This window comes from Talpa occidentalis, unplaced genomic scaffold (genome assembly GCF_014898055.3).
Source record: "Talpa occidentalis isolate TD23 unplaced genomic scaffold, MPIMG_talOcc4v2.1, whole genome shotgun sequence".
NCBI classification, from domain to species: Eukaryota; Metazoa; Chordata; class Mammalia; order Eulipotyphla; family Talpidae; genus Talpa; species Talpa occidentalis.
The window spans coordinates 121,822,958-121,845,233 of NW_026555331.1; the positions used below are offsets into that span (position 1 = coordinate 121,822,958).

The 22,276-nt window shown below is 41.2% G+C and overlaps 1 protein-coding gene across 3 annotated transcripts in view; it reads right to left on the reverse strand.

Annotated features, from left to right (window-relative positions):
- The window catches only part of PUS7 (pseudouridine synthase 7), a 53,160-nt gene that overhangs the window by 18,378 nt on the left and 12,506 nt on the right, over nucleotides 1–22,276 (reverse strand). For all 3 annotated transcript variants that reach the window (XM_037511346.2, XM_054692535.1, XM_037511354.2), the window contains exons 5-9: nucleotides 20,714–20,858; nucleotides 12,355–12,466; nucleotides 10,753–10,830; nucleotides 3,959–4,087; nucleotides 3,200–3,325 (exon numbers count right to left, since the gene is read on the reverse strand). In XM_037511346.2, coding sequence (XP_037367243.1) covers nucleotides 3,200–3,325; nucleotides 3,959–4,087; nucleotides 10,753–10,830; nucleotides 12,355–12,466; nucleotides 20,714–20,858 — 590 coding nt within the window. The remainder of the gene's footprint in view (nucleotides 1–3,199; nucleotides 3,326–3,958; nucleotides 4,088–10,752; nucleotides 10,831–12,354; nucleotides 12,467–20,713; nucleotides 20,859–22,276) is intronic.

Sequence of the window (22,276 nt, forward strand, 5' to 3'; positions counted from 1 at the left end):
TATGTTCACTCATTTACACATTGTCTATGGCTGCTTGTACACTCTGCTTTTGTACAGCTGAGTGGCTGCAAATTTAGGTACTCCAAACCTAAAATATTTACTATCTGGCCCTTTTCAGAACAAGGGTCATTTGTTCATGTTCTTAGGAGATATGTTTATTCAGATCCTCTACCTATTTTCACATTGGGTTATCTGTATTTTCTTTCATTCATTCATTCATTCATTCATTCATTCATTTATGCAAACAAGAAGTGGGGTACAGACCACAGGTGGGGGGTGAGAAGATTCACCAGAGACAGAGTGGGGAACAGAACAAGCAGACTAACCGAAGTGCACTGTTGAGGGGAGCAGCGGGCAAGCAGGAGAGGTCTGCTGTGCCGTGTGGGTAACTGCCTGGCCCACCGGGGATTGAACTGGTGCTGCAGAGGCTGCGGATTGCATCACAGTGCGGTGCTTAACCCCTTATGCCACCAGGGAGGGCCCTCATTTTCATTAGCTATTTGTATTATCTTTGAAATGTAAAATTCAAAGGGTCCCCAGCTATTATTCTGCCAAACTGATTATAACTTCAAAGATTAATATGGCCTGCCCTTAAATATTCTGTCCCATAATATAATTTTACTTTTACTATCTTCAGTGAAGTCCTCTGACCATTGGCAAGACTGAAAATACTTTTTTCCTAGGCAACAATTTTTCCCTTTGGTTTGTATGCCGTAATTTAAAATGTTATTTTTCCATTTTTTGAGCCCTTAGTATATTCTAGGTGTAGAATAGGTTTGCATAAACATTTCACTTCATTTTAACCCCCTGTGTGGTGAGTATATCTCCTCCATCTTACAGACAAGTAACCTGAGGTTTAGAACTGAAGTCTAACTGCACTGCCTGAACCTTTAATCATTATAATGCTGCCCCAAAGAGTCAGGGGAAATAACACATGACAACTTTTATCATTTTGTAAAGCCTTTAAACACCCAAGCAGATGTAACTTCATGTAGTTGGTTGCAGAAACAAAGGACTACAAGCCAATCTATTACCAGGATTACAGCTGGCCAGCTAGAGAGCTGGGAAACCTCCCTAAGGCCCAATTTCATCTTCCCTAAAACAAAGGGTTTGAAACCGAAGAACAGGAACTAAATAATCTCTCGGATCACTTCCAATTTATAACTTCCACAATTCTAACTCCCAGGTGAATAATCACTTTATGCAACAATCTCCTCTGGACAGTTGGATAGCACAGGTAGGTCTAGGAACCCAAGCATTCAAAGCCAGGATTCCCATTCTTGTTTACATGAGAGGGATATCCTATTATCTAAAAGCAGAACACAGAGTTCTTAAAAATTTTTTACCTAACTACGTACCACATCATTTTTTTTTTAAAGATTTATTTATTTATGCATACAAGAACTGAGGTACAGGCCAGAAGTGTGGGGGTTGAGAGGATTCACCAGAGACAGAGTGGGGTATAGAATAGGCAGGTTGGGCCTCCCCGGTGGCACAGCGGTTGACCGCTGGGTTGCGAAGCTGCCTGCGGCCTCTTTGGCGCTGGTTCGATCCCCGGCTGCTCCCTGGCCACCGGAGGGTCCCACATGGCGCGCAGACCTCTCCTGCCGCCCGCTGCTCCCCTCAGCAGTGTATTTCGGTCCTTCTGCCTGCTCTGCTCCCCGCTCTGGCTCTGGTGAATTCTCTCACCCTCCCATGCTTCTGACTGTACCCGGTGCATGTATAAACGAAACAAATAAACAAATAAATAAATAGAATAGGCAGGTTGACTGAAATACACTGCTGAGGGGAGCAGCGGGTGAATGAGGAGAGGTCTGTTGCGCCAAGTAGGTTTCTCCCTGGCCGGGATCGAACTCATGATGCAGTGGCTGTGGATAGCTTCAAAGGTTGTGTCTTATCCCCTTGTGCCACAAGGGAGGCCCCACATCACTTTATTAAAGGGGGATAGGGGAATGGCCAATCAAAGTTTAATTAATTGGGAACCACTTGTTAACAGAGATCATAAAATTCATCATTTTATCTGGCTGCTCTGGGTCTAAATTTTTTTTTTTCAAAGATTTATTTATTTTTATACAAGAACTGGGGTACAGGCCAGATGCATGGGAGGGTGAGAGGATTCACCAGAGACAGAGTGGGGAACAGAACAGGCAGGCAGACGAAATACACTGCTGAGGGGAGCAGTGGGCGAGATAAGAGGTCTGCCGCGCCATGTAGGACCCTTGCCGGCTGGGATCAAACGGATGCTGCAGAGGCTGCGGACAGCTTCACAGTGTGGCGCTTGACCGCCTGTGCCACCAGGGGAGGCCCTCTGGGTCTAAATTTTTTTTTTAAGATTTGTTTATTTATTTTTATTTATACAATAGATGGGGTACAGGCCAGAGGTACGGGAGGGTGAGAGGATTCACCAGAGACAGAGCAGGGAGCAGAACAGGCAGACGACAGAAATACACTGTGAGGAGAGCAGTGGGTGCGACAGAAGAGGTCTGCCATGCTATGTGGGAATCTCCCTGGCCGCCGGGAATTGAACCCATGCTATAGAGGCTACGTGCAGCTTCACAGTGCTGCGCTCAACCTGTTGTGCCAACGGGGAGGCCCTCTGGGTCTAAATTATACAACTGTTTAAAGACTGAGCTAAGATATAACTATTAAAAAAAAAAAATTGAATCCCAAGATGAACTATAAGGTGGGAAAAAAATTTACTTTTCAGGATACAGCCTGTTGAACTGATTTAAAAAAAATTATTGTTATCATTATTAAAGATTTATTTTTATTTATTTATGCATATAAGAACTGGGGTGCAGGCCAGAGGTATGGGGTGAGATGATTCACCAGAGACAGAGTGGGGAACAGAACAGGTAGATTGACTGAAATACACTGCTGAGGGGAGCAGCGGGGGAGATAGTAGAGGTCTGCTGTGCCATGTGGGTTAGCTCCTTGGCTGGGGACTGAACTCATGCTGCAGTGGCTGTGGATAGCTTCATGATGCTGAGACTTAACCCCTTTAGCCACCAGGGATGCTTGCCTGTATTATCTTAAAACAAAAGGAGGTTGTGGATCACTCTATCATCTAGTAGATGAGACATAGTGGTTCATCTCGGTCATAAATAAGGAAATCTAGAATAATTACAAACAGTATCAGCAAAAATCCCTCCTTTTATCAAGTATGATAATTTCTAGACAAAATGAAGACAATACAAACCTTCCAACTTGATATGTAGGGACAGCTGTAGTTCCAAACCTTTGCATTCCATAGTAGTTGATAAATCCAATATCCTTGAGAGAGTTCATGGCTTGTTGCACTTGGTCATCAGTTCCTGTTATATTTCTGTAAGGAAGCAAATTATCCATAGAATAATCTTTACAGTCAGATACCTCAGGGATTCATGTTATAAACCATACAACTTGTTTTCCATGTCTTTCCCTTGAGTCCTGTGATTTTCTTTCCCTCCTGAGGACTCATCTTTTCAAGATCGTGGCAAAATAGACAATAACATTAAAATTACCCTTTTAGCCATTAAGAATGTGGTAAAGTGGTGGTAGGTATATACCCAAATGTGCGATCTTCACCACTACATTTCCAGAACTTTTTCTTCCCAAACTCAAACTCTACATCTATTAAAATGTTGTAACTCTCCATCTCCCCACTTTCGTAGGTTACCTCTATTCTACTTTCTGAGCCTGTATTAGGTCTTGCATAGTAGCAATTGTAGGATTTTTGTATTTTAGAGTAGTATTTGAAGGAGACAGTTTTTCTCTAAAGGAAATGTTGAGTTTTTAGAAGAGTGGAGGTGTCAGGTCAAATACTACTGAAGTTCTTGTTCTCCCTGCCCGATCAGGTCCCACTCTGCCATCATTAGTGCCACACCTGTTTGTTCACCTGCATTAACAACTATTAACAGACTCCAAGTGACTTAGCAAGATCCACTCCTGCCTGCATTCCTATTTGTTTTGTTTTTACCTGAGAACAACAGTGAAGTGATTCCCTTGAAGCTCTCCCAATTTCAGAGGGTTTTTCTGATAGCTGAAATTCCCAAGCTTGAAGTTCATCAAACATTTGTTCAAATGGGCAAGTCTCTGTGCAGTTATTCTAAAAAAAAAAATAAATAAATAAAATGAAGGAGCAGAGAGATGACCAGGAAATACTGCTGGGGTAAAATGGTCTAGGATACCTCACTACAGAAAAATGGGAGCTTGAAATATGGCTACACCAGGCTGTGAGGACAGTAAAGACAGACCCTGAAGTAGGTAGGTTGTGCATCCTTCCCACTTCCCTCCAGTTGTTCCTCCAGCATAACTGTACCTTTTCTCATTGGGATGATATAATCCAAGCCAGATGTATATTTTTAATTTTTTTTTTTTTTAAGATTTATCTACCTATGCATACAAGAGCTGGGGCACAGACCAGAGGTGTGGGGGTGGTGGTAAGAGGATTCACCAGAGACAGTGGGGAACAGAACAGGCAGATTGACTGAAATACACTGCTGAGGGGAGCAGCAGGCGAGCCAGGAGAGGTCTGCTTCGCCATGTGGGTTGCTCCCTGGCCAGCCGGGGATTGAACTCATGCTGCAGAGGGTGCAGACAGCCTCACAGGTTGCGTTTCAACCCCTTGCACCACCCGGGAGGCCCAATATATATTTTCAAAGGATATTTGTGTTATTTACATATCGATGAATAACCGAACAATGTTTGGAACTTTTGACTTCTCATGGGGTCATCAGGGTAAGAAAGGAGATAACAACAGGGGCCCTGGTGGTGCAGGGGTTAAAGTCTGAGCACTATCAAGCTATCGCCACCCACTGTGGCATAAGTTTGATCCCCTGCCAGCTAGCTGACCCACATGATGCAGCAGACCTCTCCTGTTTTACCGGCTGCTCCCCTCAGCAGTGTCTTTCAGTCAATCTGCCTGTTCTGTTCCCCACTCTGTCTCTGTGAATCCTCTCACTCCCCATACCTCTGGCCTGTACTCCAGTTCTTATATGCATAAATAAATCTTAAAAATAAGTAAATAAAAAGAACGAGTCAACATAACAGTTTCCTATATCCCCTGTTCTTTGCAATACATATTACTTGTTTCCACATTAAACTCAGTAAATGTTATTTTTATGAAGATCATACAGAGGGGAAAAAATGAGGAAATAAAAAAGAATAAGTCAAATTTTCATCTCTCAGAAAAATATTGCAACTCCTCACAGAAAACCTGGACAAATACAGAGGCATAAAGAAAAAGGAAAACCAACTCAGTTTCATCATCTGAAAAATCTGTTACCATCTAACTTAGAATTTCCTCCCTTTCTTTTTTTTTTTTAAGCAAATTTTCTTTCTTTTTTTTTTTTTAAAGATTTATTTACTTATTTATTTATTTATACAAGCACTGGGTACAGTCAGAAGCACGGGAGGGTGAGAGAATTCACCAGAGCCAGAGCGGGGAGCAGAGCAGGCAGAAGGACCAAAGTACACAGCTGAAGGGAGCAGCAGGCGGCAGGAGAGGTCTGCGCGCCATGTGGGACCCTCCTCTGGTGGCCGGGGAGCAGCCGGGGATTGAACCGGCGCTGCAGAGGCTGTGGGCAGCTTCGCAACCCAGCGCTCAACCGCTGCGCCACCGGGGAGGCCCCCATTCTTTTTAAAAACACATTAGATAAAGATCTAGAGAGAGCTAGAATCTTCACAAATCTGTATCCTGCTATCATTTAATATAAATATTTTCTATGGTATTATAAAACTTTAACTCCAAATTCTTTAACTTCATTAGGAAATATATGTAGAGAAACAAATACAGTACTAAAAAGCCTTTTTCTTGAGAAAAAATGTCATTGTGCCATTAATTAATATAAAATGTAGGAAGCCAGCCAGAGATATTGGGAAATGCGTGGAGTTTTTCCTCCACTAGCCCCCACCTCCAGTGTACCCTCCAACCCCAGGTCCAAACACAGTCCAGGTCAGAGTCCAAACAGGGGTGAAGCATATCTAGGTCAGCCCTGAACCAGCTGTTCAGAGAAAGCAGGTCCAGGAGAATAAGAGCACAAGGTCCTTGGCTTCCGAACACAGGGCATAAATTAACACAGGAGTTAATCCCAAAGAATTTAGAAAGCAAGAGGATCAGGATGAACTGAGCGAGGAACAGGAAGATAGAACCCCTTTGTGGTCATTAACTATGGCTATGGAAACTGACAGGATAATTAAGTCTAGAGGGGAAAAAAAGGAATCAGATATGTAACTTGGCTGCCCCAGAGAATAATTCCAGAGACTGTTCCTTATAGCCATGGACATGTCTGACAGTTCTATTCTTTTTTTCTTAAATTGAGATAAAATTAACACAAGATATGATTTATCATTTTAACCACTACAAAATGTACAATTCAGTGGTTTGTAGTATATTCACACTGTTGTCACCACTAATTCTAAAACACTCCCATCACCCCCAAAAGAAACCCTGTACCTACTAAGCAGTCACTCCTCATACCTCTCCTGCAGCCCTTGGCAACCACTAACCCATTTTCTATCTTCTATAGGTTTCCCTATTTTAGGCATTTCATATAGTCATATAATATGTCATCTTTTCAATTTGATTTTTTTTAACCCAGCATTACTCTTTTTTTTTAAGATTTATTTTTTATTTATACAATAGCTGAGGTACAGGCCAGAGGCGTGGGAGGGTGAGAGGATTCACCAGAGACAGAGTGGGGAACAGAACAGGGAGACGCACTGCTGAGGGGAAGAGCGGGCACGACAGGAGAGGTCTGCTGCGCCATGTGGGAATCTTCCTGGCTGGCTAGGAATAGAATCCGCGCTGCAGAGGCTGTGGATAGCTTCACAGCACTGCGCTCAACCTGCTGTGCCACCAGGAGGCCCTCAGCATTATGTTTTTAAGATTCATCCATGTTGCAGTATGTACCAGCATTTCATTCTTTTTTTTTATAGCTGGATAATATTGTATTATCTATTTTTGAACATACAACATATACAAGTTGAGGGCCTCCCTGGTGGCACAAGGGGTTAAGACATAACCTATGAAGCTGTCCGCAGCCTCTGCAGCGCGAGCTTGATCTCCGGCCGGCCAGGGAGCAACCCATATGGTGCAGCAGACCTCTCCTGACTTGCCTCTGTTCCCCTCAAGCAGTATACTTCGGTCAGTCTGCCTGTTCTGTTCCCTGCTCTGTCTCTGGTGAATCCTCTCACCTCCTCATACCCCTGGCCTGTACCCCAGCTCTTGTATATATAAATAAATAAATCTTAAAAAAAAAAAAAAAACAAAAACAACATATACAAGTTGAATTTTACTGGCACATCAAAAATCAAGAGTTACACTCTGATTTTAGTTGAGGGTGGGGGGTTTCTCTCTGAGAATGAATGGAATGGAGTTGATGGTATCTTTATCAAACTGGTCATGTTTTAATTCTGATGATCATGGATCAAGCACTCTGGTAGTTTATCCACAGCTAAGTCTTGAGTAACTTGGGAATACCCAAATCTTACCTTTTTGTTTTTTGTTTTTTAAGATTTATTTATTTATACAAGAACTGGGGTATAGTCGGAGGCATGGGAGGGTGAGAGGATTCACCAGAGACAGAGTGGGGAACAGAAAAGGCAGACAGACCAAAAACATTGCTGAGGGGAGCAGTGGGCGAGACAGGAGAGGTCTGCCGCACCATGTGTGTATCTCCCTGGCCAGTTGGGGATAGAACCAGTGCTGCAGAGGCTGTGGACAGCTTCACAGCGCTGTGCTCAACCCTCTGCGCCACCGGGGACCCCCCAAATCTTACTTTTCAACATTAGGAGCTAACTTAACCATGATGTTGTACGACAAAGCCAGGGAAATACTGACCTGGCTCAGAAAGGAGACTAGCAGGAAGAGGCAGGAAAAGAAACAAATCATTCTAAATGTTCTCACTTGAGATCCTGTTAAAATTACTAGGTGGATCTGTAGAGTTAAAAGAAATGCTGCTTATTGCAATGATTGATCAATTCAGCAATAATTAAAGTCCTTGTGTGGCAGAGTGGGTTTATCCTGTTCACCAGTTCTCATGGGAAAGGACAATTTGCCCGGCCCCACGTCCATTTAGCAAAAGAAGGGTGTAGCCTGCATCCGCCAAATAAGTGTATGTGCTTTCACAGGGCCAACACTAAGTGGCTAATGTAGTTTCTTACTAGTGTAACAGGAAGATGGAAAAGGCAGCAAAAGTTTATGACGACAGAGCAGCATCATGATCAAGTATGACACCTGGTGGCTGACCAAGAACAAACAGAAATATCTTCACTCTTAGAATGTTCCAAGATTTAACAACATATAATGCAAAATAAAGTAACAAGAAGCCACTTGAGGTCTGAGCCCTCATGCCACTGGTGCTCCCTTTTCTCCCTGGAGTTTCTGGCCAGTCCACAAGCCCATTACCCACTAAGGCTATCTAAATCTTCACATGCTTTTCAAGTCTCTTTCCCCATTCCTGCCTTTTCACTCTCCAAAGATAACTCCACATTCCACATGTCACTGGGAAGCAAAGAGAACAGGCCCCCTGGGAGGGGCACTCCCCATCATGTGCTTCCTTCTCCTCCCTCTCAAACGCATCAACATTTGCACTCACTGCTACTGAAGTCATAGAGAGATGTTTTTACTCTGCTTTCACCACTAACACCAGGACACTTGCCCCAAGGTCGAGAAAGAAAAACCTGGAAAACCTATTAGGATGCAACCAGGAGCTCAACCTCAACATTATTTCAAGTGAGTAAGAAAAAGTGGTAGGAAAGAAGCTGGATTTAGGGGATTGTCTGGTAAAGAGGAGATAGCACCTCAAAATCTTTATGAAAAGTTATATAGTAAAAAGTAAATATATGTATTTAAGTGTCAATAATAGATGACTTTATTTTAAATGGTAGTATACTAACATATATTATAATATGTGCAACTATAATGTTGTGTTTTAACACAAAATGTTGGGGTTTAACATGTAACCGTGAGACAATCACCACATTCAATATAATGACCATATATATCTCCCCTCAAAGTTTCCTCTAGCCTCTTCATTTCTTCCCTCCCATCATCATTTTTTTTTAAAGATTTATTTATTTATACAAGAACCGGGGTACAGGCCAGATGCGTGGGAGGGTGAGAGGATCCACCAGAGACAGAGCAGAGAACAGAACAGCCAGACTGATGAAATACACTACTGAGGTGAGCAGCGGGCAAGACAGGGGAGGTCTGCTTCGTCATGTGGGATTCTCGCCAGCAGGCCGGGATCGAACCCGCACTGCAGAGGCTGCAGACAGCTTCACAATGCAGCGCCCAATCGCCTGCGCCACCAGGGAGGCCCCATCATCACTTTTTACCTCAAGCAGTACACTAAGAAGATAATCTGAGCTTTTCTGACACCACATAGGTATTGAAGTCATCATCCTTTCCTTTTTACCTTCATTGTGACTGATTGGGTTCAGACCCAATTCTCCCTCCCCAGAATATGACAACAGCCCTCATCTTCAGTTCCATCCATCTTGCCCTACCCACAACTCCTAAACCTGCTTCGATACACACAATCCCTTGCTTAGATTACAGTCAAGTCCAAGATCCTCAACATGACCTATAGGGGACTTCAGGACTTGGTTCCTATCTAACCTTATTTTTGCTATTCTCCCATGAAGCTGAAGTACCTGCCAGCTATCAAATGTGCTAGGCTACTCAATTCCCTCCAATGTCTTTTTCACAAGCTCTTTTCTTGCTTTGGAGAAAGGAAATTAGACTCTCTCCAGCCTCAGGAAATACCTACTCATCCTTCTAGAATATAAGGGGCAATTTTGCTCCCAGTGGACACTTGGCAATATCCAAATACATTTTTTTGTTGTCACACTGGCGGTGAGGGTGGGAATACTGACATGTGGTAGGCAAGACCAGGGCTGTTGTTAAATGTGCCGCAATGTATGGACAGTCCCCGCAAGAAAGAATTATCCAACCCAAAAAGTTAATTGTGAAGAGGCTAAGCAATCTGGGTCCAGATTAAAACTCCAGAACCCTATTTTCTGTGAAAGCCTTTCCAGGCTTTCCCCCCCAAAGTTCCATGCTTTGTTAAGTCTACCCTCACCCCGAATATATCTCTATTTTAGCATTTATCTCACTTATATGATAAGTTCTAATTTATTTTCCTATATGATCCTATAAGCAATTAAATTATAACTGCTTCAAAAGCAGAGACCTTATCAATTTCCAGTGTAAAACAAAAGAGCTTATTCACTGTTTTGTAAGTAAATTTTAAATAACATTTAAAAATGAATGAAGAGAGGGCCTCCCCGGTGGCGCAGCGGTTGAGCGCTGGGTTGCGAAGCTGCCTGCAGCCTCTGCGGCGCCGGTTCTATCCGCTGCTGCTCTCCGGCCACCGGAGGAGGGTCCCACATGGCGCACAGACCTCTCCTGCTGCCTGCTGCTCCCCTCAGCAGTGTACTTCGGTCCTTCTGCCTGCTCTGCTCCCCGCTCTGACTCTGGTGAATTCTCTCACCCTCCCGTGCTTCTGACTGTACCCAGTGCTTGTATGTATGTATGTATTAAAAAAAAAAAAAGAATGATGAGAGAGAAAGGAACACTTCTTCTCTTGCTCTACCATTAAAAATCTTAATACACTAATGTATTAGGAAATACAGATAAGCAGAAGGAAAAAACAGAAAAATAATTTTTTGACTAGGAGAGGCAAATTTGCCACAAGGCAAATTTGAGAACTCTGAGGGATTACTGGGTTTCTGCAATTTGAATCCTAGTATGCACTCTCTACTTACTTGAGAACAGCAATCTCTTGAACAGTTATGGCCCTTTTGTCTTTGGTTCCCATGTAGGAGAATATGTTTGGCTTGACTCTGGTAAGACAAACAGAAAACCATCTGAAGTCACATTCCATTAGGAAATCATCTTTCTCATAATTTAACACTCAAAATAAATAGACTTAAATCACAATCAAATAAGAGACTAAGGAGAATCTTTACAATATAATACAAGGGAATAACACACTCTTTTTGAGCATATGTAATTCCTTAACTTATATTGTTGTGAGGGTAAAGAAAAATGCATTTTAGAGATGTAACTTTGACATTTTTGTTTAATTTTTTAGAAGTTGGTAATGTGATTTTTTTTCTTGGTGTATTTCTATAAAAAAGCTAAAGCTAAGACAAGGATCAAAATGGCTTTGATAGGAACATATAAATAAGCTAATTAACTGATTTATTTTATGAAAAACCACTCAACGTGAATGAAGGGAAAAACCAGGAAGGATTTCTCGAACTCTGAGCAATCTCTGCCATATCTCAGAGGAACTCCCTCCAATTGTCCATCCTGCTGTCAGGAATGATCTGTTCTCCTGGGCTCCAGGTATACACAGGGCACCACTGACTGTTTCCTAGAGAGCCAGTAATTAAGGGAAAATAAATTGTTTGTACTTAAATAAATTGTAGTACTTAATGGAGTATTATGTCCAATGAACCAAATTTTAATCCCTTAAAATTCATACATTAAAGCCCTGATGTCTCACTCCCAGTACCTCAGGAAGGACTATTTGGAGACAGAGCCTTTAAAGGGATAAGTTAAAATGAGACCATTAGGGTGGGCCCTAATCCAATGTGACTGGTGTCCTTGTAAGAAAGGAAATTTGTACAGAGACTCCAAGGGTAAACATGTACAAGGACACATCATGGGAGGACAAAAAGAGAAGGTGACTACCTGCTAACCAAAGAGAATCCTCAGAAAAAACTCAATCTATCAATACCCCGATCTTGAAACTTTCAGCTTCTGGAACTGTGAGGATTTACATTCATGTTGTTTAATGAATGAAACATTGTTAACGGCAGCCATAGCAAACGAATACACTGTGGACCACCTTTTGAGTTAAGCATGTATTAGAGAACAAATTTGCACTGCAAACATGTTTGCTATGTAACCATTTCTAAAAAAAAATCTTTGATACCTGGGTCAACCTCAGAGACCCCATCTCTGCTTTATTTGCATTCCCATGATAAAATCTGACTGATCCCAGGTTTTCAATATGGTTAATCTCGAGAAATAAAGAGCTTCCAATTTAGTTAAACAAATCACTGTAAACCCATCAAAGTTTAGGTTTTCAGGGAGGAAAGCTCATTTTTATTTCCAGCTGAATGGACAGGTAACTCTCAACTATAGGTAAACTATTAACTTACCGAAGTTTTATCTTGAATCATGGGCAATAGGCAACAAAGTTAAAAAAAATTAATTCACCTATAGTTTACAAGAAGACAGTCAGGGGGCACATGTGCCATCAGTATGTCCACTGTCCCACTCTTTTTTATTAGAATGGAAAGAGAAATAAATTTCTGTGTTTTGATTCTGTATAGCTACAAGAACAAGATACTAACCTTAAATATTTGGACAGGACATTAATTGCATCCATGGTGTCTTTATTTTCTTTGTACAGTATAAAGTGGCAGTAACTTCCCCTAGATTTTGGCCAAGAATGTTTTCTTGGATCTTAAAAACAACAACAGAAATTGAACATTATATATACCATAATAAAAGTTGAGTTTTTTCTCATGAAACTCTACGAGTTCATTTTTTGCTAGAGAATCTTTTGTTGAGAAATCAGATCTAATCTGACAGGAAATCCAGGTTAGTAAGTGGTTATAGCCATGTGGACTACAGGTATTTCACTTTTTGTGATTAAACATTTAACATTATCTGTCCATATTTAAAATTCTAAGCTGAAATGCAGGTCGTGAGACAAATGACTAAAACTGACCAGTCATCTTCACAGAGAAGAGAGAGGGGTCTGCCATTCCTCAGAGGCAGTACTCTACAAGCAGGTGTCTGGCAGGTGAGCTGGTTCTCTACGTAGTCCAGAGGGAAGCATCACGCTGGAATGCCTCACATCTCAATCAGGTGTTCACACATACAGGCTGGATGCCTTTGCAGGGATGGGGAGAAAGCTTGTGAGGAGTTGCCTCAGTGACACATTTGGATTATCCAAAGGCCACTCCCATCACTGAGGTTGAACTCATACCAGATGGCTTACAAAAGTCCACCTGACAGAGAGTGGACTGCAAATGGCAGTCAAACCTGATTGTCACTCTTGGAAAAAAAGGAAACTTAAAAAATGAAGCTAGATTAAATGTTAACTTTTGCACTATTGTTGCTTTCATTGTTTAACTTTGTGAAGACTGACAAACATTTCATAACCTTGGAGAGCCTGACTTTTAAATTATCCTTTAAAAAGAACATTTTAATTATACTATAATCTAGAAATATATATTTAAATAATATTAAGATTTAGATTTTAGCAGCCTGAAGGGTGTTTTGAAAAATCAGCACTTCAGGGGAGAAATATAAGCCACAAACTGCATTTCCCAGAAATCATACAATAATATTCATGAGTCTTGTGTGACACACAGTTGAAGTTGTCATTTGAATAGCACATCTACTTCACTTTATTTCTGTAACTCCATAAATGAAAAACTGAAAAAACAGTTTACACGATCCCTTGAAAAGTCATCTTCTAAAAAATGTTCCTTTGTCTTTCTCCATGAAATAATCCTTTAATATGAAATTAGAAATCCTTTATCTTCAGAGGCTTAAGAAATTCCCAATACTGGATTTACTTGGACATCTGGCTTTGAAAAAGCAAAAAGCACTGCTTTAACAGATTTGTGATTTAAACTACAGTGTAAACAACAAAAGAAACATTAAACCACCTCGGAAAACTGCCACAGCATGTATACAGCGAATTGCTTTTCCTCTCCAATAAATACGAATGAGTCTTCAGTCACAGACAGAAAAGTTTTACAAGTATTTCTCTGGCTCTTGGTGTGAATTCCTTACCACTCATCCTCAGTAAATTTTGAAGAGGAATATCATATTTGGTGATATTCCAGCTCACTACAGTTAAGAAAATTTGTCTACACTCAACACTTGGGACAAAACCATTGGCATTTCATTTTATCTACATGAAACGCCAACCGCTCTTACCTGCTGCAGTTCTGACCTCTGTCCAAATGCACAGCATAAAGAGCACAAGAGAGCAATGTTTAATTGATAATAATATTAAAATGCTTTAGAGGTGAACATGCAAATGATCGCATGGAAAGTTTCCACTGAGGACTTCTACAGCACCTGGTAGTTATGTGGTGGGTTAACAGCCATTTAGACATTAACAATGGAATGTTGCAGAGGCAAACAGTGAACAACAAGTAGAAAACTCACCTATAGGTACAAGCCTCCCTATCGCAATCCCTTCACTACTGCATGTCAGCTCACCCTCAGTGCTGTAGACTGCACCCCAGCAATGTAACAAAAGCTTTAAGACTAGATTCGGAATACTTTCCCATGAAGAGATTTTATGTCTAAATATGGGAGAACATGTACCGAAATGCTATTTGTAACTATCCTTTGGTGTTAAGACTGCAAGTAAATATTGTTTTGCTTTGTGCTTTTCTGTTTTATGTTTTTCCTGAGCTAAATTAGTTTTTTATTTTAACGATGAATATGGAAAACAGTTTTCTAAATTATAGACTAAAAGAGATTTAAGAGACTTAATCATCAAATGCAATATTCTGACCTTGTTTGGATTGTTATCTGAATATGTCATCTCATTGAGGCAATCAAGGAAAAAGTTAACATGAACTGGGGATTAGATATTAAGAAATTATTACTGATTTTGTTGGGTGTGATAATGATTCTGGGGCTTCAATCCCTCTCTGTTAAATACATACCAAAGTATTAATGAGTGAAATAAAGTACTAGGTAGAATTTTCTTTAAAACACTTCAACAGGAAAAAAAAAGGACTAGATCAATAAAAACAATAAAACAGTGATAATTTTGAAGATAGCTGATGGGTACACAGGGGTTTAATAAACTACTTAATTTTGTGTGCATATTTGAAAATGTCCATAAAAGTTAAAAAATACTTGTGATAAAAATTGATGAAATGTAGCTACATTTTTCCTTAACTGCCTATCAGCACATTCACAGTTAACTATAATGACAAGAAATAAATAAAGCCACAAAACTGAAAAACTGAATGCTATTTTACTTTAAGAGAAACCATGACAACTGAGTATGAGTTTTGGCTTACAAAGCATGCATCTTTTATTAGCAATTCCAAGCACTGAGCATGCATACAATTATCTTCTCTGCAAATAACTCATATAAGCGTTTTTACCTAAGTATGCTCAGTATATAAAAAGGTATATGCATTGATTAACCAGGAATATTTTGAGTAACAGAAAAATCAATGAGTCGACTTATTTTGAGCAAATTGTTTGACTTTATAAAACCCCAACTCCTAAGAATGTTAAGTAGCATATACTTAGCTCTGAAATTTAAGTGAATTTAAAATAACTTTCAGACACTTTTGAAACACTCTGATTTAAAATGTGAATGCAAAGAATTTTCTCAGGCTGGGGTACTGGGGAGCAACCTTCTCAGGGTCTGATATGGCAACTGCAGTCTTTCAGAAATGGAAAACAGATCAAAGGGAAAAACCATGTTCAGAAGATTCACATGTGAGCAGAGCTCTCCTGAATAAGGAAGGAAAAATGTACATGGCTTGAGAAAGATGACAGGATGGGGGAGCATGCAGAACATTCTTTCCTTCTTATTCCAGGCGTTTTTACTGCAGCCCTGCACACACCAACCTTTTAGCTTCCTCAGGGATCCTGCTCCAACCATATCACTCTCCTGCTGGAATTTCCATCCTTCCTCTCCACACCTCTTTCCCTTCCTTGCATCAGTATGCTCAGGGAGGGTTCTTCCATCTCCAAAGTCAAGCCAATGTCTCCTTCTCCTTAACCATGTTCCCTCCTTTCTCCTTCTCTTTATAACTTATTTGACAAAGTAGTCTGTACTTACAGCCTTCCATCTCACCTTATCACATAACCCTTTCCAATCTTATTCCACAAATGCTGCATTGGAAAAGACACTAACGATTTTCATGTCACTAAATTGACAGACATGTTTCAGAGTTCTTATCTTGCTGGACCTATCTTCAAAAATTCCCATGGCTAGCCACTTGGATTACTGGACTTCCTTCCTCCTGTGGATTCCATAACACCAGTTTTTCTAAGTTTCCCTTTTATCTGTCTGGTTCTTCCTTCAGAATCTCTGTGAATTCCTAGATCCAGGTGTCCTTTCTGGGAATTATTCATTTCAGAAAGTATAGAGAACCACTAATATCACAAGACAGAAATCTTTTTTTCTTAAGTCTTTACAAAGTAAGTTCTTAGAATAATTTGGAATGCATACTATCTCAAAATGTAAATTAATTTACCTGATTACATACTTAATAATAATTACATGGTACTTTCAGAAAAATGCCATATGTACACTTTGGTAAGTCAACCAACACACCCTGTTAAATAAGTATTCAATTTTAACGTGTATGTGTGCGTTTGCCCATACTACCAGTCAATCCTCTGGAAGGCAGCTGTGTGTCCTACAAGTCAGCTCAATTCTGACACTATCACCTGAAAAGAGCATCAGATCCCACTGATCAAGGATTCAGTCCTACAACATCAAAGTCACATCCCACTTTAGATACCACTCCTAAGTCTAGACTGTTACCTGAACTTCTTACCAATTAATTGGCCAGAGTGGCTCACAGAACTCAGAGAAACATTTTACTCATAGGATTATCAGCTTATTATAAAAGGATGTAATTCATGAGCTGCTGGATGGAAGACATGGATAGGGGATGGTAAGGAAAAGGCCATATTACTTCTGTGCCCTCTCCAACCTAGTCACTTTCCCCAAATCTCCATGTGTTCACCACCTGGAAGTGCTCTAAACTCTGTGATTTTTAACAAAAGACACCTTTATCCCTCTCCTCACCTAGGAAATCCCAAGGGTTTTACAAGCTCTGTGCTAAAACCAGGGATGAAGACTAAATATATAAATATTTCTTACATAAATCACAATACCACGCAAAATAACCACTGAGTTAAAACAGCTGGTAAATTGTGGTGTCTGGGCACTATGACTTTGAATCTATCATGCCTATGTTTTAGGATGCACGGCTCTTTTTGAGAAAAGATTAGGTAAGAAATATTGCACAACTGCTAGGTAGTGCATAACCTACTAATAACAATTTATTTGTATCAGGGTTTCATAGTAAAGGTACTCCAAAAACTTGATCAACTTAATTTTGAAAGGAAAAAATTTTTTTTCTCAATGAAGTTTTAGAAGTTAATTCATCAAGTGCCAGGCAAGATAGTCCATATTCGGGTCTACTTGCAGGGCCATAAACAAAAGTCTCTGGACACCAATTCTCCCTACTTTTCCAACAGCATTTAGCTACTCTCAGCTGGCAGAGGTAAAGCTAGAGCTGTGAAAAAGGAATGCAGGTTCTTAAATGTCTGTCTGGGTCTGTAGAGTGGTAGGAGGGACAACTTGGAAGGCAGACATTGAGTTCATCACTGACAAGATGCCACAATACCTCAAACCCAAGAGGCTTACATGCCCATCCAGCATCAACCCAGTCTGATCTGCCTTTTAAATTGGGGAGCTTGTATTTTATTAAAGATGTGCCATGGGAGATAGGGAGGGGTGGTTCATGTGGCACAGAGGTCAGCAACTCACTTGGAAAATCTTTTTTTTTTTCCTTAAAGATTTATTTTTGGGGGCCTCCCTGGTGGCGCAGCGGTTGAAAGCTGGGTTGCGAAGCTGCCCGTGGCCTCTGCAGTGCCTGTTCAATCCCCGGCTGCTCCCCCGCCACCGGAGGAGGGTCCTGCATGGCGCATAGACCTCTCCTGCCGCCTGCTGCTCCCCTCAGCAGTGTACTTCGGTCCTTCTGCCTGCTCTGCTCCCTGCTCTGGCTCTGGTGAATTCTCTCACCCTCCCGCGCTTCTGACTGTACCCAGTGCTTGTATAAATCAATCAATCAATCAATCATGTATAAATAAATAAATAAATCTCTAAAAAAAAGGATTTATTTTTGGGCCTCCCCTGTGGCGCAGGAGGTTGAATGCTGGGCTGCAAAGCTGCCCGCAGCCTCTGCGGCGCCGGTTCAATCCCCAGCTGCCGGTGAGGGTCCCACATGGTGCATAGACCTCTCCTGCCACGCCCGCTTCTCCCCTCAGCAGTGTATTTCGTCCGTCTATCTGTTCTGTTCCCCTCTCTGGCTCTGGTGAATTCTCTCACCCTCCCGCGCTTCTGACTGTACCCAGTGCTTGTATAAATAAATAAATAAATCATTAAAAAAAAAAAAAGAAAAATATTTATTTTTATTTATTTATGCATCTAAGAACTGGTGTATAGGTCAGAGGTGTGTAAGGGGTGAGAGGATTCTCCAGAGACAGAGTGGGGAGCAGAACAGGCAGATCTACTGAAATACACTGCTGAGGGGAGCAGTGGGTAAGAGAGGAGAAGCCTGCAATGCCATGTGGGTTAGCTCCCTGGCCAGGGACTGAATTCATGCTGCAGTGGCTGGTGATAACTTGATAGCACTGAGAATTTCACCCCTGTACTACCAGGGAGGCCCTCACTTGGAAAATTGTTTTTTAAGATTTATTTATGAATACAAGAGCTGGGGCACAGGCCAGAGCCGTGGGGGATGTGTGTGAGAGAGGATTCACCAGAGACAGAGTAGGGAACAGAATAGGCAGACTGACTGAAACACATTGGTGAGGGGAGCAGCAGGAGAGTCAGGAAAGGTCTGCTGCGCCATGTAGGTCACCTCCCTGGCTGGGGAGCAAACTCATGCTGCAGTGGCTGCGGACAGCTTCACAGCACTGCGTCTTAACCCCCTGCACCACCAGGGAGGCTCCTCACTTGGAAAATCTTTTTTTTTTTTTCCTTCAAGATTCATTTATTTATTTATACAAGAACTGGGGTACAGGCCAGATGTGTGGGAGGGTGAGAGGTTCACCAGAGACAGAGTAGGGAACAGAACAGGCAGACTGAAATACACTGCTGAGGGGAGCAGCGGGCGAGACAGGAGAGGTCTGCCGCTCCATGTGCGGGATTGAACAGGTGCTACAGAGGCTGCGGACAGCTTCACAGAGCAGCGCTCAACCGCCTGCGCCACCAGGGGAGGCCCTCACTTGGAAAATCTTAAGGAAATTTTTCACTTGGGGAAAAATGAAAGGTGGGTGGGGTGTAAGCACAGCAAATATAAGAACAGGAAGCTCTGGCACCACTCACTTAAAAAAGTGACATCCTCACCTGGGCCTGCAAATGCCCTCACTCCCATTCCTACAGATCACAAAACCTCACATGCTCTAAGAAATAACCATCACTTCTAAGAAGCACCAACTGAAACAATACAGATTTTGCCTTTTCCAATTTGCTAACTCATGACAATGCTAAGGAGAACAAGACTTGCCTTTTCTTCTTGCCTTCAGAGCTGGCTTGCCTCTCTACAAGGTACTTCTCCTGAGCATCCCTCTGAAACCCGAGTCCTGTAGAGAGCTAAGGCTGAATGAACCAGGGCACCTGTCATGCGTTGTAAGTCACCCTCTCTCCTCTACATATCAGATGCTTACTAGTTATATATCAGCCTTGGGAGAATAGAAAAATAAAATCATTCACCTCATACTCAACCTGAATTAAGCTGACTGCTAAGGTAATGTTTTCTGCTGTGACCCAGACATAAAGAAACAAGTAACCAAGACATCTGTCTGTGGATTGAGACATGGTCAAGAACTTGTGCCCTCAAGCAGTTCCAGAACAAGTGGTCTACTTTTCTTTTTGGTATCCATGGAGAAGTGGCCTCCCGTCACCACCTTCTCCTTCCTGACTGCTCAAGATTTCTCATTTATCGCTATCCAGACTTACTGATTTCACCTGATTATTTTCTCAAGCACAGCAAAACATTACTTCTGCTCCTATTTTTCGTATACCCTCTCTTTCCACTAGAACCATAGCTATAAACATTTAAATCTTCATTCACTCACAACATTAACCTAAAAGAATAGTGACAGCCTTACTGTTGTGACGACTCCTTTGTTATTTAATCTTGGGAGTTTTGTTCTAACAAATACATCTAGAAATAAACTGTTCCCTAACAGGAACCATCACTGGTAAGGAAGGAAGACAAAGAAATAGCTTTCTCCTATTCTAATTTTCATTAAAATCTTATCTGCTGATTTGACAGGTATAGAAGAAAGAGCCCCTATTTTTTTCTTTAAGGTTCATGCAAATGGGAATTTCCATGACCATAGGAAAATATAGTAGAACACACACATCCATTTGATTCACTGCGAACACATCCATTTCAAATGAATGATATGCAACAAAAGATAGATTTGGGCAAAGAAAGGAATGTTATACTATATATTCCATGTTTTTAATGTGTGAATGAAGAAGACAGGGGTGGAAAGCAGCAACTCTTTCAATACATGAGCTTTGCAGAAAAAAAATGAGAGGTGACTTTTTTTTTTTAACTGAAAGTTTTCTTTCCTTCATTAAGAACACGGGATAAGCAACATCCGTCCATATTCTTGAAGTGCCACTCAGTTTGTTCTGCTCTCCAGAGTGGATGCTCTCCCAGGCACCATTGTGGTTTCAGCACACCTTTACTCACACAAAGTACCAAATACCCCGGCCAAAGTGTGCAGGATTGCTCTGGCATCTGAAATAACATTACTTAGCTGCTCGGAAGACTCGATGTCCTTTCCTGAACAACGGTATAGCAGCCCTTGAGCATGAGCGGGCGAGGAGAATGAGAAGCAGGGTCTGTCTCTCACGGTTGCCTGAGAGAAGAAATGCTGGGTCACTCACACACTTACTTGCCAAAGCCTTTTTTCCAGCTGCATGGTAGGCTACAATGTATTTCTTCCCTTCTCTATCTTCTGTTTTTGTCTCTAATCCCGGAAATAGAGATTTAATAGCTTGATGGATGACAGTTCTTTTCTCTTTGGTGTCCTCAACAACCTATTAAAAACAGAGATTGTAATCCCACTAATTTAGTAACATTAAAAAGGGACGTGGTCTTACTAATATATTATTAAAAATATAACTCATGTGAAATGACAAAAGTACATGGATATAATTTTAGAAACCTTTTAGAGCTTCACAATATCGCAAATCTTAATCAGTTTATTGAACATGCCCATCTGCCAGGTATACTGTACAAACACTTCACACTGATCATATCATTTAATCCCCGTCATCTCCATGTCATGCCACCATTGTTATACATTTATCTATCTATCTATTTATTTTTAAGATTTATTTATTTATGCATACAAGAGCTGGGGCACAGGCCAGAGATGCAGGGGTGGGGTGAGAGGATTCACCAGAGACAGAGCGGGGAACAGAACAGGCAGATTGACTGAAATACACTGCTGAGGGGAACAGCGGGCGAGACAGGAGAGGTCTGCCTCGCCATGTGGGTTTCTCCCTGGCTGGCTGAGGATTGAACTCGTGCTGCAGAGGCTGTAGATTGCTTCATAGTGCAGTGCTTAACTGCTTGCACCACCAGGGAGGCCCCACTGTTATCTATTTAGAGAGGAGGAAAATCAAACAGGGAAATTAAGGAATGTGTCTTAGGTTATATAGCTAGAATGTGGAAGGCCAGATGTGAGATCCAGGTACTGACCCTGGAGCCACCCAACACAGACTCCAATCTTAGAGGCTCTGCTCCCTTTCGGGGATCCCACTAGACAAAGAGCTCAGAGTGCAGAGATGAAAATAAAATGGAGCTGAGCCTTTTGATGTGACAAAGCACAACTTCCTCAAATAGCCCAAACTACAACTGCCTCATAACGAACTCTATTCTATACTGAATTATCTTAAAATGCTGTTCTAGCACATCTGTTGATAAAAAGGAGAAAAAATAAAATCAAGAAATTGTAAATGCACCAGTTACACGTCTCCCCTTGCCCCCATTCAAAAGCAACATAGTCTTACTTGGTAGGATTTGGTAGGGGTTTTTTTTTGGGCCTGGGAATACTTGAAATTTTCTATTTTTCTATATAAATTACATAGATTTTAATCATACCAGACGAGCATGTAGCTTTATTGCCGCTTTCAGCCAAAATATTAATCATACCAAACCAGCGTGTAGCTGAATTATATAAATTTTCCTATATAAATTACTGATAATAGTGTTGCATGACCTAAAAATAACCTACCAAATCATACCAAATAGGAATATTCTACTTTGGGATAGCAGGGAAACCTGTACATGACTATTTTTCAATCTTTGAGTGCATTTCACATCTCAATTCAGCAATTACAAATATGTCTGTATGCCTTACTAAAAATCAGAAAAAATTTACAAAGCAGTACTTGCTCTCATCATGCACAATTGATGAGAACTGAAAAACACCAAGAACTACTATAACGAC